General features: G+C 34.9%; 3 protein-coding genes across 3 annotated transcripts in view; all 3 read left to right on the top strand.

Moving 5' to 3' along the window:
* LOC110370833 (protein D3) overlaps window positions 1-17,505 on the top strand; it is a 146,518-nt gene that overhangs the window by 65,551 nt on the left and 63,462 nt on the right. The window lies entirely within an intron of this gene.
* On the top strand, window positions 653-1,625 carry LOC110370820 (mediator of RNA polymerase II transcription subunit 21). Its single transcript, XM_021326798.3, has 3 exons — window positions 653-819; window positions 896-1,174; window positions 1,399-1,625. The coding sequence occupies exons 1-3, from the start codon at window positions 778-780 to the stop codon at window positions 1,522-1,524; spliced, it is 447 nt and encodes a 148-aa protein (XP_021182473.1). The 5' UTR covers window positions 653-777; the 3' UTR covers window positions 1,525-1,625.
* LOC110370818 (uncharacterized) overlaps window positions 2,993-17,505 on the top strand; it is a 73,794-nt gene continuing 59,281 nt past the window's right edge. Inside the window, exon 1 of the mRNA XM_021326796.3 lies at window positions 2,993-3,376. The gene's annotated coding sequence lies outside the window, so the exon portion shown is untranslated. The remainder of the gene's footprint in view (window positions 3,377-17,505) is intronic.

Raw genomic sequence — 17,505 nt, 5'->3', positions numbered from 1 at the left:
AATATATAGGGAAAAGAGAGCCCTCTTGCGTGATAATCATGCAAACCTATTTGTCAATGCGCCATCTCTCTCTAAATTGGCCCCGAACTACCTACATAGCTATAGCTATAAAAATATATATGCATCATATTCATAACATTTTCTATTAGGGTAAATAGCACCATGTAACTATAACATTGGTTATCGTTATAGTTACATTATGCTACTTACCCTAATAGAAAATGTCATCGTTAATATAGTAAAAGGTCGAAGGAAAACAAATAATTATTATGTATTATTACTTTTTATACGCGTGTACGCAGAATGCAAAAACCGCCATATTGATATTTTGTTATGATCGATGATCGCTTTTGTCAAGTTACTTGGAATACTGACACCAGGCCTTTTTAGATTAAAATTGATATTTGTGCTTTTTCAAACCGTATTTAATTTATTCGCCTATTTTATCTTTTTTTTAAGTGTCTAATATTTTCTTCATACTTTTCTCTAATTAATATTGCATAAATAATTTTATATTGACAAACAAAAACGATTATAGCGTAGTGCCATCTGTTGGTAATTTAAAGTATCTTTTAGATAGTAAATAGTTTCCGGGCCAAATAAAAGGTGGCGACTCTTCATTCACTTAGCTGTCAAAATGTACGGAGTGTCTCCCCCCTGACTTCACTTCAGTTTAGAGCTACCCGTAACAGCAGTTTATGTTTCTACTTTCATTTCATAAATCTTGCTTTTCGACCTCATATCACCAATAGAACGTGCATATCTTACAATTCAATCATGGCAGATCGTCTTACGCAGTTGCAAGATACCATAAACCAGGTAAAACAATATGAAAAGGCTTTTGTATACCGTACATCCAGCCGTATATTTACACGTCTATTTACTACTTTTTCAGCAAGCTGAGCATTTCTGCAACAGCATAGGCATATTGCAGCAGTTTTCAACACCTAGTAAGTTCCCTGGTTTCGACCGCAGCGGTTCGCAGACGCCGCAACAGCAACAAAACCAGGAGGACTATGCTATGCTATTTGCTACGTTGATATCACGATGTGCCAAAGATATTGATACGCTGATTGAGTCGTTGCCAAGCGAGGAGAGCTCGACTGAGCTTCAGGTGCAAAGCTTGAGGCGTTTGGAGGCTGAAAATAAAGAGGCTGCTGAACAACTCGAGGAGGTATGGTGTTCCAAACATATTTCGAACTTTTGCAACTTTTTTGATTATAAAATCTCCATTTATAAAATTGTATCTTTATTAAATTCGTTGTTGTATGATGGTTTATTTAAACTTGCTAAACTATCTCTTTTAAAATTCAATTCAGAATATTATGTTTTGTTGCATAGATTTATAAAACTATTCATAATAGACACAGTACCATAATATTCAAAATACTGCTTCAGGTGGTTCGCCAAGGAGAGATCCTTCTGGAGAAGATCCAAGGAGCGCTAAGTGACATTGCTCAATGTCAACTAGACATGCAGAACCCAGCGCTGATCCTCAACAAGGATGTAAAGCCTCAGTTATAGGGTTCAAGTAAATACGGTGGTTGTTACCGTCAGTGATGATCTGATATGGACAAATAGTTATACCATTATGAGTTTTATGGTTTCTGTTTGATGATTAACAGGAGTATTTTCATTGCGTTCAAAATCTACAAAGGCTAACTCAACTAACTTTGCAGACTTGACTCAATGACGTCATTTCACCTTGCAAGCTGTGGAAAACAGATAGTGAAAAGTAGATGAAAGAGAATGCATTGATTTTTTTTTAAATTTAGGTAGTGCTAAGTATCAGATATAGACTTAACCTGATTGTATGAAAATGTCGTGGGCATGCATGAGTGCAGGTATATGCAATACACAACTGATTTTCTATTGTATTATAATTAGCTAAATACAAGCAATGAAGGTTCATTAAAGCAAAATTTTCATGCTTGTCATGTTTTTGAACTATTTGATTGGTTGAAGTATTCCATTCAAGGACCTTGTTTAGCTAAGTATTACCGATTTGGTTAGAAATCTATCTTAGGATAAGAGCTAAGAAAATTCTACTTTGTTTTATTATTGTTGTAAATAATTGTGTACCTAAATAAAGTTTTCTGAAATATGATGACTTTTAGTTTACCTCTGCTGTTAAGAAAAATAAACGCATAAGACTTTGAGTCCGCCTTTGTACAATGAGCAAAAAGTGTTCTATTCTATTCTGTTTTTCTTTATGGCAAATTGTCGATGCCTATGTCGACGATTCTGCCACTGACGAGTGAAAAGTTCAGTGAATAAATTAATAAATAATTATTAAAATACTCAGTTGTGTCATTTAAATAAAAGAGATGGAGTTGTATTAAATATCATACCCAGAACATCAGCGACATCTAGTTTACACATAACATTACTTCAAAAGTTTTGAATTATAAAATGTTCCATATAGATGTCACTGTCATCCGTTACGATTAAAACTGTCATCTAAACGGGGTAAGCAGAGATGTTGCTTACTACAGTATCAATTGTTTGAGTGTATTTGACACAATTTTAGTGAGATTGCTGGCTAATAATGGGTACTTGACGTGATATTATAATACCTATATACCTGAGATTGTACTCCGAAAACTGGACGATATTACTAGAACTCAGTAACTGCATTTGCATACGTTTGAAGGAACGTTCTAACATTCCAAGAAAATAAATAGGTTTGTGAATTATGCAGAACATACCCTTTCATTTATTATTTAAAACAGTTATTAAACCTGTGAATATCCAGTCTGTACCTACCTACATTTGAGTAGGTATCTACTGATACATAATTATGGTAGGTACCTACTTTTCATCAAATCATCTTTTTCGATCTCATAAAAAAAAGAAATTATCACAGAAATTACAACAACCATTTTTCCTAAATACGGAAGGAAGGAGAGGAAGTTTCTCTTCAACCATCCTGGTTTTGTCCCTAGACGTCCGGCTCAAACCGGCCGAGAGCTAAAGCTCGAATCGAAGAACCTTTACAAGTTTACATTCACACGCCCGCACCCAGCCTCTCGCCGGCACCGACGCTTCACTCACCTGCAGTTGATAACCAACCTCTTTACCGCGAGCACGCTCCACGCCTCACCGCTACCGGTTTTTGATCGCACCTCTAGTGACGTAAATTTTGTTTTCAAATTACGAACGCAACCCTTTTCGTTTGCGAATAAAAGTGCATTCAAAATTCGTAATTCGACAATCATGAACTTTGAACTGTGTGACTGCTTTATTTTTAATAATTGAGTGTTTTGTTAATTATTTTTATTTGGGATTGCATCCTGAAAGTGTTGAGGGAGTGAATGTGAAAATTGGAATAGGCCCGGAAGGACGGGTCGGCTCTACCTTCGCGCTTCCGCGACAGGTATGTTTTAATTAAACCTCATTTGGTGATGGTGGAAAATTGTTTACGTTGTCGATAGCAGATATTATCTTTTAATTAAACTTTAAGTCTGCTATCGCCACTAATTGGAGAGCGGATTGTCACACAGGATCAGGATTTTCCAGTAATATTTCGCAGCATTTATATTGAAAACTGTTCGCAGTTTTTGCCAACACCAGCAACTTTCTATTAATTACATACCATAATACCAGTTAGGAGTTAAATTCTGATTGAAATGCATGACGTTTATGCTTCTAGACATATTTACCCAGTTTAGTAGAAAATCATGTATTTGCTACGTGGGTTTTAAAATTTTATAACTTACAATTAAACTTGAGCTTTAGTGGGTAGAAATATAACTATGTTTTTAATATCTATGTACTTCTAGTATTAAAATAAAAAAATCTAAAATATTGCTAAGGTACAATCAAGTAGAGAGGTGAAAACCGGTCCCTACCGCTCTTTCCCTCCATATCTTTAAAGATTTTCCTCGCTCCGTAGAAATGCAGACGTTCTCTTTACAGCCGCATCTTAAACTGCAGTTCGCTGGAAAAAAATATTGTCTTGGGTCAGCTAGTGAAGGCTAAGCATTTCAAGTTCTTAGAATCTATACGCGAAGTACTTATCTATTGTTAGAATTAATTGCATTGCTCTGTAAACCTCATAACTACATTTTTTTCAACAAATTGCCAGCGCGTTGTGGTCAGCATTGGTTGGCAATTAATTGCAAATCGACGGTTAAGACTTGTTACAAGTATTTATTTGCTCGTGCAGAAAAATAATAGCCGCATGAATTTTATATCATGTGTTTCGGCCAGTTTTTGTCAACCGGTAGGTTCAGTCAAAAATATATTTATATAAGTAGGCAAACCTGTTCTGAAACTTACATGATATAAGCCGGTACACTGATAGTTTAATAGTGCATTAAAATCGAATAAGAAACATGTTTTAAAACCGAATTTATATGGCGACGGTGTTTAATTTTAAAGACCTTAATATGCTTAAAATACTGAGCTTTAACTTTAAAACTTACCGCTGGTAGGCAAGTAACTAGGTAGTACCTGGGTGTGATACAGTACCTAGTTAGTTAAGTTGATCTACAAATACCTTCGCGACGTTAGCACATACTTAAACAGCATCTCAATTGCAACTATTCAAATTACAAAAAAACTTCTAATACTTATATTTCCTTTAAAATGCCAGCATTCTCAACATAAAACATTTCATCATCGTTCAATTAAATTGTAGGACAAGACGAACGTTCTTTGACATATGAACTGCACAAACGAGATGAATAGAAAACATGGATGTCACCATTTCAAGACAAGACAAACTACGTTTACCTGTTCCGCCAGGTTCACCGGTTACTGATAAAGTCTCAGACAACCTATCAGGATCTTATCTGACAGATAAACGATAACTTTTCGTTTCCCAGGTCACGGATAAACAGAAATTATAAGGAAGCATTTATCTGACAATAAAAAGCATTCTATCGGATAACTAATTGTCACTGTCGGTTTAATCACCTAACAAGCCCTAATGTCAGTTTTCTCAAATCCGCTTGACGGCCTCTGACTAACTTACTTATACTTATACATCTCATACTTATGTTAGAGAATATATTGAGACGAAAATGTTCGCGGATGGTCTGTGAAAGTGGTGACCCCTTGAAAACCGGCTCGCTAGTCGAGGGTTTCCCATCCACAATATGTTGTAATATACACTTTATGTGTGAATAAACTTTGCTAGACTATGACTTATTTGACATTTCATTTCGCCTTTTATCCTTATCGGGTATTGAGCAGGATTTATTGGCTAATCTCGTGACGAAAGGAAAGACGGATAGAATCTATGAGGTTCAAAAGAATTATAAAAAAAAATTAGGTTCAGTCTTTAAAAAAGGAATATCGGCAGCCAATTGTGGCGGTCAATCGTATAACAATTGATGTTTTGAAAGAGATAAGAAAGGATATCCAACTGAAAAAAAGGTAGGACATACAGAGTGCTGCAGACACACCTGAAAGATTTTTTCTACTTTAGTCTTCGGATCATTGCAATAATTCATCAAACATGTTCGTTTAGTTAGAGTAAAATCAAAAGATAAACTGTTTAACATTCATCACCGAAGCACCTGCCATGTTTTAGCTGGGTAGAACATATGACGCAACAAACTCCCTAGCAATGATTCGAATCACATTCGTTTTCAAGTAGGTACGTATTAAGTTATATACTGTAAGCTCTATTTGTCGTAACTTAGAATTCGAACACAGATCTTCACAGAGCTTAGAGTCGAGAGAAGGGCTACAAAATTTACTTCGTCCTTGCATACCTCAAAAGCTAGCTTTGTCCACATTCATTAGTCCATTGCGATGCTCAAACGTGGACTGTAAAAAAACCATTTATTTTTAACTTTGTAGGTAATTCATTTTTGAGTGAAGTCTATCTACAACATTTGTCCGTCAGATTGAAGTAGCATTTAGCCTATCTACCTATGTTTTGTAAATTATCTTCTAAACGTTTTTTTTTTAGTACAATTATGCACCAGTAGTTAGCTATCTATAAGTTGGTGTTGAAGTATGCACTTTGCGATAAGGCTTTGGAATTCTAGAAAAGTGCTATGTTCTATAGTTTCGTTATCTTTGGAACGCAATTTTCTAAATAATTGGTAGATAATATTTAAATTAACGAGAATTTGCTGTCGATGTTTTCTGAGACGTGTAAGAAATATAAACTGATTCCATGTAAGTAGGTTTAGTAACCTAAACGTTTGAACCTCGGCAATGATCCTGATAACAATTGAAGACCGATTAATTTGAACACCGAACGCAGCTGTCAAGGAAATCCTATTTTAAAACATGATTATGAACGTGTTCTAGTATATAATTACCGTCAGTGTTATGTTTCTGAGCACACGTGGTAGGCTACTCGCCTCGCGGCCTCCGCAATATGATAATAAATCCGATGCAAAGGTAAACCTCGAATTTCCAGTTATTTGACGATTATTTAAATCAATAAATGGTCAAGTGCGACGTTGACTGACTTGTAAACGCCATCTTTATTTGGTTTTGAAATTAGAACTCGGAGATCCGGCAGGATTAAAACGTTTATCGAACTTAGGCATATTTCTTGAATATTTGGAATTGTCTGTCTATTTGGACTCTTTTCACTGGGACTAATTTCGCTCATCACATGTTTAGATAAATAAACTTGGAGCCAGTTTATTTCTTGTCCTTCAGCACCCTACGCTATGGTCACCAAATAAGTCAATACCAGAGTAGCATAAACAAACAGAGTATTCAAATGATTGTCAAATACTGCTGATTAGGAAGCAAGGACAATTGCCATACTTGATACCAAACTTACCTTCTTGCTTACGTGTGGTCAAAGCCTTAACCCGAATGTTTAGTTTACATGGTAAACAAAAATCGTGTTTCGTAAATTACTACCTATTTTTTAACAAGAAGATAATTTGCCGAATTTATCTTGTTATGTTAATAAAAGATTTAGACGATAGAGATGGTAGAGGTTAAAGTTCATGCTATTATTTAGTGTCGGTTGGCTTTTACTGGAAAAGGGCAATTTTTTGTTTCAATATTATTATTTAGGTATTATATTATCTCTTGTGTTTATGGATACCTACAAAAAGTATAATTTTGATCAGCTCCTTTATAGTGTTCACGGAAAAAATTGCAATGTATGTTAGGTTAAATTGTAAGGGTTAAGTATTTCTATATGCTGAGCCGGTGATGCCTAGTTCCTAATTGAAAGAATTTATAGAAACAAAACTCTCCTAACCGTTTTAAATAAAACAAAAGAGTGACATGTTCAGAGGAGTGGTAATAGTGGTGAAGAATTCATGAAACCTGAAAAGCAAAATTTAGAGTCCTGAGCATTATGAGGCCAAAAGCACAATGGAAAGAGAATATCAGGATTGATCAAGACCAAATAATTAAACGTATCGTCTCCGCATTCGTCGTCCATTTTTGTTTTCAAGCGCCATCTTGCGTGTCACCTTGACATTTAAGTTTAACGTGTCCGACAGTGCGAATCCTCTTTTAATTCGTTTAATAATGTATTATTTTATTCGCTAGGTACAATATTGTAAGATACTTGATATTTTTGTACGTTGTTTTAATAAACATTGCTTAACAGGTGATAATTTTATCGTCACGTATGGGTTTTTACCTTATAGTTTAACGTTGTTTGCACAGAATTTTCTTACCTTTAGAAACGTATTTTGAGATGTCATGGCAGTTGATCACTTGTTTAAATACTTACGTAACTAGAATATCTAGTAACCTTTTGTTTGCCAATAACAATAAGGCACTCTAAAATGCAAAAAATGGAAAGCAGATAGGTGACATTAAAGATAAATCTTTTCTATTCGGCATTTCAAACGGAGAATCTAAAATCTAAACTAACCAATACCTTTGACTGCAGTTTGAACTTTCGTCAGTTCATTGTTTGGCGACTTGATGTGCAAACAGCAAGCAAGTTCAAGGCGCGCAGTTGCATCATAAATGGAGTCATAAAAATAATGGCCGCTGAACGATATAGCTGATAGAGAGACTTCACACGAACGGGGGGCCTTTTACCAAATCACTCGATCTTTATTTACGAATAGGGGGCCTTTTACCAAATCACTCGATCTTTATTTGGAGATTAACGATAGCGGTTGCAACAATGTATTGTTTTCGCCTAGTTTATCGATTAAACTGGTTAGCATGGCTATTTGAAATGTTCAATTAAGATCAGAAAGTTGGCTTCACCTTTCGCAAAGGTTACAAAAGCTAACTTGGTGATAAACAGTGTTTGCAATTTAGCACTTTGTTTAGACACGCCGGTCAGTGCAGATATTGGTTTCAACGTTTTTGAATTTGGCCCAACTAAATGTGACGTCCAAGTATGCAACATAAGGCTCCATTTTTCTAAAGTTCAAAAACTGGAATTTTGAAACCGTTAAACCAAAAAGTTTTAATAGTGGAGTAGTTTTCTTCTTCTTTTTTCAACACTCTTGAAGAGTATCGACAAAAAAGGTTGAATACTATAACAAGTTTATCGCACGACTTTAGCAATAGCCTCCTTACGTGTTACGAACCGCTTTAGAATAGATAAGGTTTTCAAAGTGTAAATATAACTGAATAGTGATAGCGCTTCTGTCGTTGTTTTTTTACTTTTATAGACTCTACTTTTGGTTTATTAACTTTTGCTTGTTGGTTTTATAAAAAGCTACAATCTTTTGCCTTCAGTAATGTGAAAGGACGCATTACGTTTTATGTAAAAATAATAATTATGCTATATTATGTAAGCGTTTAATTGATAAAAGTAAAGTACCGGTGTACAATGTTAAAAATGTTAAAAATCGTTTTTTAATTAGGTAGATATTAAAACTCGTTACGTATACATTTCAGTTTCATTCTCCATACGTTTTAGTACATAGGTACTTTAAACCTATATTGAATTATATACTGAATATACTTAGGTACTAAAGGAGCAATCTCAAGAAGTACATAGTTACTTTTGTCAACTTTCCTCAAGCCCATATTTAATGCTCGAAAGTTCCGCTACGATAGATATGTACAAAGTAGAGCATACATAAGATATTTAGTTAATAGAAGGGTAGGTTACTACAATAGCATAGAGCATCTACTAACCCCGTTATCCAGATTAAGGTTACACAAATTACAAGGAAATTTAAATCTCTGGTACATGCAACTAACCTTTCACCTCTATTAAAATATAATAAAATGCTGCAATATTAAAAAAAGGGTTTCGCTCCAAAAACTCGCTAAGTTGGGTGTAAATATGCAATCGAAAATCTTATAAAATTACATAAACAAGATTTGAACTTCGATCTCGAGCGTTTTGAAGTAAATAAAGGAAGGAAAAATCATAACTTTTTTGAAAGGATTGGTATAAAACCTTTTGTGTGTGTTGCTTAAGAGTACCTACCGGCGTACTGCAAACTTTTAGTCGGCTGATAAATAATTTGTTTGGCTTTATAAATCAGTGTAGAGATGGATGGTAGAACGCACATTACAACTGGGATTGTTCACACCAAACGTATTGTCCGCCGCTGACTGTGAGTATACTCACAGTCGGCCTCAGTTATTAAGTTGGCTTCAGACCGACAAACATTGAAAGGATTCAAAATTTTCCTTAAAAAAATGTTTGCCAACTGTCGGCCGACTGTTTATTCTGCAGTGTGCGGTTACTCTAACTGTCGCTACTTCACGTTGGCTGAATAAGTAAACAGTTGAGCAACGTCGATCCCAAACGAAAGATTTCGCGTTCAAGTGAAATATTTGTCGATCGATGTGGTAATCGGCGCACAGCTACGAAGATTCACGACTATTCGACGGAATTAATCACGAATTAGTTCATTACATTTATTAGAATTAAAATAATGAAGCAAGGCAATTTAGAAAGGCAATAAAATTGATGACAAGGTTTATTAAACAGCATTTTGTTTTTGAAAATAATGTTTTCAATAGCACCAATTTAAGAGATACATAAATGCAAATTGAGTAAGTAGTTGCTGTATTCTTAATTATTTAAAAGCATTTTTATGAAGTGAATTGGAGCGAGATTTAATACGTATAAAAACTTAATTAATGTCTGCCAGCCAGTATTACCTTATTGCATTCTTAAAAGCGCTATTTTAGAGAATATTGTTCAACTAACATTTTCAATTACTAAGTATAAATTGATAGAATTTTAAGTAAACAAACCTGCCTAGTTGATATCAAAATGTAATCAAGAATAATTTGTTCCTTGCCTTTTCCCAGAAGTGTAAGAAGTATAAAATGCTTTATGTTATTAGAATCGGTTACAAGTCGATAATTTTTCAAAGTCAGCAAGAAACAAAGCATTTCCGATAACCCCAACTTGCAATCTAATTTCAATATTAATAAAATCGTATCTGCAATACAATTGTGTTGCTTGAGGCACACGAGTATTGCTCAAGCGGGGTCACTGACCGCTTTGTTGTTATTTCAGTGATTGCAATGATATTAATCTTAAGTGGTGATCTTCTTAATATCGTACGCAAGTAATGTGTAATGCGGACTTTTTTGTTTTGCGGCCAGTCACTTACTCCTACATGTTTGTCTGTGGTTGCTAGTCTTGATAATTTTTTTCTTAATTGTCAATGGTTATACGTGATAATGTTCATGATTACTCTAAATAGGTGCAATAGCTACTAATTAAACTACTTTTTTGTCAAGGTTGAATTAATATTTTTTAGATTTAATGACTGAGATAAAAACCTTGAGAAAATATAATTAACATAAAGAGAAGTAGGTGGGAATAACTAAGTGTTAAAATTAACCAGATTTTGGTTATAAAATTAGCTGAAATATGTATGTTCGTTAAGCGTGTCAAGCACGTATGCTAAGACCGGTGAGCGAAGAAAAAAGTAAAAAGAAACAAGGTTGTATATCTTTTCACTTTCGTCTGATGTAGCGGTATAATCAACGTGGCCCGTCCCTATGTTTATGTTCAAGACTTGGATACAAGACCAGTTTCGAAAAAAGTATTCTGTGATGTCATTTTTATTTTCAATTATGTATGCATACTTGTATAGTGTTCCCAAATGCTCGCTATAAAAAATATATAGTCATTTGTATTGCTAAAAAAATAAAATAAGGACATTATAAATTATAATACGCCCTTCGAAGTCAAATTCTTAGACTTTCCTCAATGCAAAATTGCCACATCACGTACTTTTCAATGCTATTACAACCAACAAATAACATTGAAAATTGTTTTCCTTAGTATGATTTATTTTTATAAGTTTTCGGCCAAGGATTGTGATTTATTCACCTCACAAAGAAATAACGCACCTTCTTGTCTATAAACTCTATGCTTCAAGAATCATCAGAGCAAATCGAAATATCCCGGTTAAATTCACCATTATCTCTGATAATTAAAAAGCCATTCATAACACAATCTAACGCGATCTTATTTATCGGTTTAATACAAAAAGCTATTATTTACAATTTCCCCGCAGTGGCTAACAAGGTCGGCCATATGTCGTCTATGCTCAACAAACGATCACGGCCGTGAAATTTGGAGCGAAAAACTAGATTTTTATCATTACAGAGTTATTGTGGACCGTTAATGTGCAACTTTATAAATGATAACAATTCACTGTAATTAGGTACAGGGTATAATACTTTGTACATGCTGAGAAGAAAGATTTAGCGCAAGTAAAGTAAAAAGTATCGATAGCGTAACATGTCCAACATGTTTTTTTTTTTGCGTCAAAAAGTCTCTAATCTGGCTTTAGTTGTTTAAGAACCGATAAAAAAGCTTTAAAATGTTCGTTAATTGATTGATTTGACACTGTATGCCCTTGCCTAAAACTAAGCAGAAGACGACATACCTACTTACTACCTATGTGATCAATTAGAAAATGTTATTAGATTTTGATTTATTGTTCCCAGATATTGTAGAGGCTGATGTTATTTCTATTCTTTGTAAGATTTGCTGGGAGTTGATTCCTAATTACGCCCAAAGTAGGCTCGTAAAAAATAGGCAGTTGCATATCAAAACAAGGACGGCCACCCAAAACAAGACGTTGCTCTATAAAACCGAATAAATCATATTAAAAACCAGATATTCATATTTAAATACGCACATTCTAGCCAAAATTGGAATGACGAAGGTCTTAAATTGAAGTATAACGAACTTTTCATGGTTGACTGCGTCATCGCGTCTGCCCAATGACCATTTGTCACTAAAGTGCTAATGATTTACACATAGTTCATATTTAGTTGGACACCTCTTCGTTTTAATGATGTTCAAGCCGCCAAAATTATAAAGATAGTCCAAAGACAAGTTTCCAAATAGGTTTAAAGTGATATTGCATTATAAAATTGCCGAAAGCGTGCTAAAAAACTTCAAATTCAAAATCTATCTACTTTTAGGTCGTGTCAACAGTAGAAGCTTGTGATTTTGCGTACATGTTTAGATCTTATTTAGTAGATTACACACTTTGTGATTTAATTCTGTTTATATCCATAATATTCAGTAATATTCCGCTTGTCATGAAATCATTAATGTTTTGTATGCACATGTGTGTAGGTGTTTGTGAACAATGAGATGACCCATTGTACCGTATAAGATGGATGAGTAATTTGATGTTACCGCGAAGCTAATTAATAATATCGTTATTGTTTATCGTTAATCGTTTTATTTATGTTTTGTTTATTCTATTTATGTTTTATGTAGAAGTGAAGACTAGATATTGTTGTGGTTTTCATATTATAAAGAATGTTTCATTTGGTTAGGTATCTACCATGTATAAAGAATCTACTTGCTTCAGAATATACGGTTGCCAATAACAGAATTCAACTCATCATCATTCACTGAATCTTACTTCCTATATTAATATTTTACTTTTCTTATTTTTGCATTTTTGTTATACCTATGTCAAAATTGAACATTGCAAAGAGTCTTCAAGGTACCTACTTACAATTACCTTGTATATGGCTTGATATCGAAGTTCTAATCCAAAAGTAAGTTTTGTCAATGCGTGCGTAGGTCTCGAAAACAAGTTTCGTTAAGTTATTAATGTATTCGTATTGCAAGTGATCGCCAGTGTTTTAGTTATTTGACCTTAGTCTCAAGTCTGGCATTTGTAAAATAAACAGCCACTTCGGAATTTCGTTTGCGACTATAAATACAATTTGGTCAATAACACTAATTATATCTATCTATTGATGTATTTGTCAAGTTCGGTTACTCAATAATTAAAGTTCCAAAGTTAATTTAATCTAAAGAATTAGAAACTTATTAGAGAAGTCTGCGTAGTCTATGTTGTTTTTTTTTTATCGAGTCTTTCTGCTATTTTGGCGCGCAAATTCCTTTCAGCCATATTGAAATCTGTTATGTTGAAAAAAGCTCAAGGCTCATAAAAAAAGAAAACATTTAGGTAAATACGAATTGTGTAAGATTTTTTTTAAATAATACCTTATTTGGTACGTCAGCGTAAAGCTATTTATATGTTTAAGAAAATTAAATGATTTTAAGCAAGATACCTATACGCTTAAATAAAAGTCTTGGCTAGTGATGGGTACAGCACTTTACCGATTATTATTTTTAAACGAACCATCATCACAGGTGTGTCCAGTGTCAAAGATGACATAATATCTAATGAGCATCATCATCGACATTTATATTCAAGGAACTTGTCAATTATTGACTCTTATTTCTATTGCAATAAGAACTATAATCCAATGCTCGTCTTTTATTTGTAGGTACTTAGTGAAATCTTCTCACCTTTACTTGCCAAGAGCTAAATGTTCGTGAATTAAATTCGATGGTCAACCAACTAGTATTTTTTGTGGGTGTATCATAGATAATTTTATGACGTGCAAATTTAAATAAAAATATGTACCTAAGCGTTATTGAAAAAGGAAGAAAATTAATCAGTAAGGCGTGTAGATTTTTGACCTTCGTGTGGGAACATTTGCGAATTAATTAATAGGTAGTTAATAAAAAACTATAAAATCTCCGTCTGCCTATGTTTTTGGACGAGGTAAACATTCGTGTTCCGCGTATAAAATAACGTATTTAAAATCGTTTATGTATCTGGTTCACGTGTTTACGTAACTTAACTCGTTTGCCGTGTTTTTTTCATGTTTACTTACATTCTAAAAAACGGAAGTCCGTTCAGCCGGAAACATTATGTCGAAATTCATCATGGGAACCGATGACACGCCCTTGAATTCGATTGTTGAATCGATTTTCGGTTACATTGAATCGTAATCGATGAGAGTTGAGAATTGACATCCGTAGCGTCCGAATGGACTCCTACAATGCGAAGCTTGGCGACAAAACGATGACTTTAAAAAATAACATACAAAACAACCAGTGTTGCTTGTACCGCATTTTTAATTTTTTTCACGTTTGATTACTTGGGACTTTTTTTTGTAAACATACCAAAGATATCGCAATTTTTATTTGCCTTATATTAAAACCAAAGTATTTACCAACATATATTTTTTTTGATATGCTCTGCAATTCAATGACAAGAGAATTTTGTTGTAAGAAGTTCTGCTAAATAGAAAAAAAATATATTTAGAAGAAATTGTGAGGGTGATAGTTACGATTTTGTTGGACGTAAGTATACGTACCTAAGTTCATTAAGACGACGAATTGGAATTTTTGGCGCCAAGGATGTCAATTTTTCTCAGTAAATACAAAACGGATCAAAATACAACTTGGTTACCTGAAAGTTCATGATATAAGCCTTATTTTGTTAGTTGTAGAAACATGATTAGGTAACTTTTATAACATCATCCTCCGAGATCCTTTTCCCAATCACGTTGGGGTCGGCTTCCAGTCTAACCGGATTCAGCTGAGTACCAGTGCTTTACAAGAAGCGACTGCCTATCTGACCTCCTCAACCCAGTAACCCGGGCAACCCGATACCCCTTGGTTAGACTGGTGTCAGACTTTCTGGCTTCTGACTACCCGTAACGACTGCCAAGGATGTTCACTGACAGCCGGGACCTACAGTTTAACGTGCCATCCGAAACACAGTCAATGGTGTCTAAGATATACTTAGAAAGTACATACAAACTTAGAAAAGTTGCATTGGTACTTGCCTGACCTGGGATCGACCCCGCGCCCTCATACTTGAGGTTGGTCCTTTACCCACTAGGCCACCACGACTACCGTAACTTTTATAACAGAGAAAAATATATCAAACATACCTCTTTTTAAAAAGAGATTCACATATTATGGGCAAACGGGACCGATTTAAGCCTCTTAACTTTTTTAGTAGTTGAGTATATACATACTCTTTAAAATGGTAGTAGGAATTTTTATTAAATTATCATTTCTAAATATTAAAATTACAAAACCATTTTGTCGCTTACGACTTTTAGTTATAAGCTAGCGCGCGTATTGTTATCCTCGCCCCGCTCAGACGCTCCGACCCCTTTTGGCGCCTTAGATGCGCGTGCCGGTTATGGAATTATTGTTGACCACTTCCTCGCCTTAATAAGTGCGGATTCCCCTAAACGGACATTGGATTACTCTTATGAAATACTTACTACCAAATTCAAATATGTAGGTACCTACTTACTAAGGTGTTGGCCTCGCAACGCCTCTACAAAACCATTATCATTTGAATTAAATAAACTATTTCTGCGTTTATTTTAGACGCCAGTAAAGAATCTAAGGAGTTTTGAAGGGAACTTAAAACCTGCATGGTAAGTAAAAGCTGCTCTAAGTCCTAAATACCAAAATAGTACCGAGCTATTTGACAACTTCGCTATAAATTAAAGTACCTAATATACTCTGCTACGCTATTAAAATAATGCTGTTTTCCCAGAAACCTGAATTTAAGTAATCTTTAGCTGGCAAGAGAAAATATTAGATGAAGGCTGAGCCTTAAAAAGCTATGTAAAAACAAAATGTATGGTTAAACCTCCTTTATAATTCTGACACCCTGGTACTTGGTACTTTGGTGATGTTCTCTCTTAAATAATTACGCTAGGATAATCATCTGCCTAGCTTTTTTCCAACTATGTTGGGGTCGGCTTAAAGTCTGACCGGGTGGGTGCAGCTAAGCTCCAGTCTTTTACAAGGAGCGACCGCATATATCTTACCTCTTCAACCCAGTTACCCGGGCAACCCAATACCTCTAAAAATATTTGTTCTTCATTACGATACCAATAATGAAGGGTGAATAATTTTACAAGTAACTTTACACTTCTCCTTAACTTAAGTTCGATATGTAGATTACGGTATCGGAAACCTATTTCCTTCAAACAACGATTAAGGCACTAAAACATCCTTGAATTTAGAAGTAGTGAGTTCATTCACTGGTTCTCATAGTTATTTCATACTTGATACGTAACAATATAAAAATTGTTTCTTAATTTGAAAAGACCTGCTCAGACGCGGGTTTATCGCAACCGTGACAACCAGACATTCTTTCCAATTGTTTCACATTACCTAACCGTACCCATCTCCCAAAATTGAGAAATGAGAACTCAATGGAACGAATTACTTGATATTTCACACGTAAACGTTTATATACAACAGTAGGTTGGAACAAATATATTGATTAGACACACGGTACACTAAATATGAGTATTGCAACTACGTAACGTTAATCAAAGAGGCGATCTATTGCACGCAACGCTACGACGCATTGGGAACGCATCGGACGATTGCGTCTAATAATAAACGAATATTAATTAACCCATTAATTACACGGACATGAATATACATGGAAGTGTTTGTAACAATAGACGCCGTGAATATTTAATTTTTACGTTTCTTTGATAATCTTCCCATGGGTATTGAGGAGGTATGCGCTTCGCATCATTGAGCGCGGTCTGTGCCATCATAAAATTGCCTTTGAGTCCTCGTCATAAATTCTTTACTATCTACGCCATTGAAGGGTAAAGAAGAAGCGGAAAAGAACAATAAAAGGCGTGGAAATCCTCCTGATTGTTAGCACTATAAATAGCTCGTGAACAAACAGCAATAGAGGTTCGACTGATTAATCGATATAGTAAAAGTTTCGCGTAATAAAACAATCGATAGTTAAGGCTACCAGCGCCGTCAGTAATTCGTCTCCCTCAATTAACTCTTACAGCTGCACGGGATGATGAGCACACAAACCACTCTCACTTTTTTTGTTTTCTAGATCAGCGAGGAAATTAGACCAGAAACATTTGACTTAATGATACAGAGAGCGCGTGGCTTAATATGCTTTTGAACGAAAAACAAAAGCTTTTTATGACCGCGAATTTGATTGGTGGATGTGTAAGAGTTTTTAATTCAATTAAGGTCAGTGACCATGGTATGTTTGTAGTTTATGAGAAAATGTAGGTAGATAATGAGAGCCAGAGTGCCTTGTTTTAGATACCTTGGACACATTCTAGTCGAGGATCTTAATGATGACCAGGACATAGAACGTGAACGGAGGGCGTTGTCGGTCCGATGCAATATGTTGGCCCGTAGGTTTGCAAAATGTACGAGACCGGTCAAGATCACCCTTTTTAAGGCTTACTGTCAGTCGTTCTACACATGCAGCCTGTGGGTCGGGCATACGCAGAGGGCCTACAACGCTCTTCGGGTTCAGT

Source organism: Helicoverpa armigera, chromosome 22 (genome assembly GCF_030705265.1).
Source record: "Helicoverpa armigera isolate CAAS_96S chromosome 22, ASM3070526v1, whole genome shotgun sequence".
Taxonomy (NCBI): domain Eukaryota; kingdom Metazoa; phylum Arthropoda; class Insecta; order Lepidoptera; family Noctuidae; genus Helicoverpa; species Helicoverpa armigera.
This window is presented reverse-complemented; position numbering and strand designations above follow the sequence as displayed.

Excerpts from the sequence above, each read along its gene's own strand:
- LOC110370820 (XM_021326798.3), top strand. The coding sequence starts at position 778 with ATGGCAGATCGTCTTACGCAGTTGCAAGATACCATAAACCAG. Across the intron at positions 820-895 it reads TGCAAGATACCATAAACCAG|CAAGCTGAGCATTTCTGCAA; the intron begins GTAAAACAATAT and ends CTACTTTTTCAG. Across the intron at positions 1,175-1,398 it reads CTGCTGAACAACTCGAGGAG|GTGGTTCGCCAAGGAGAGAT; the intron begins GTATGGTGTTCC and ends ATACTGCTTCAG.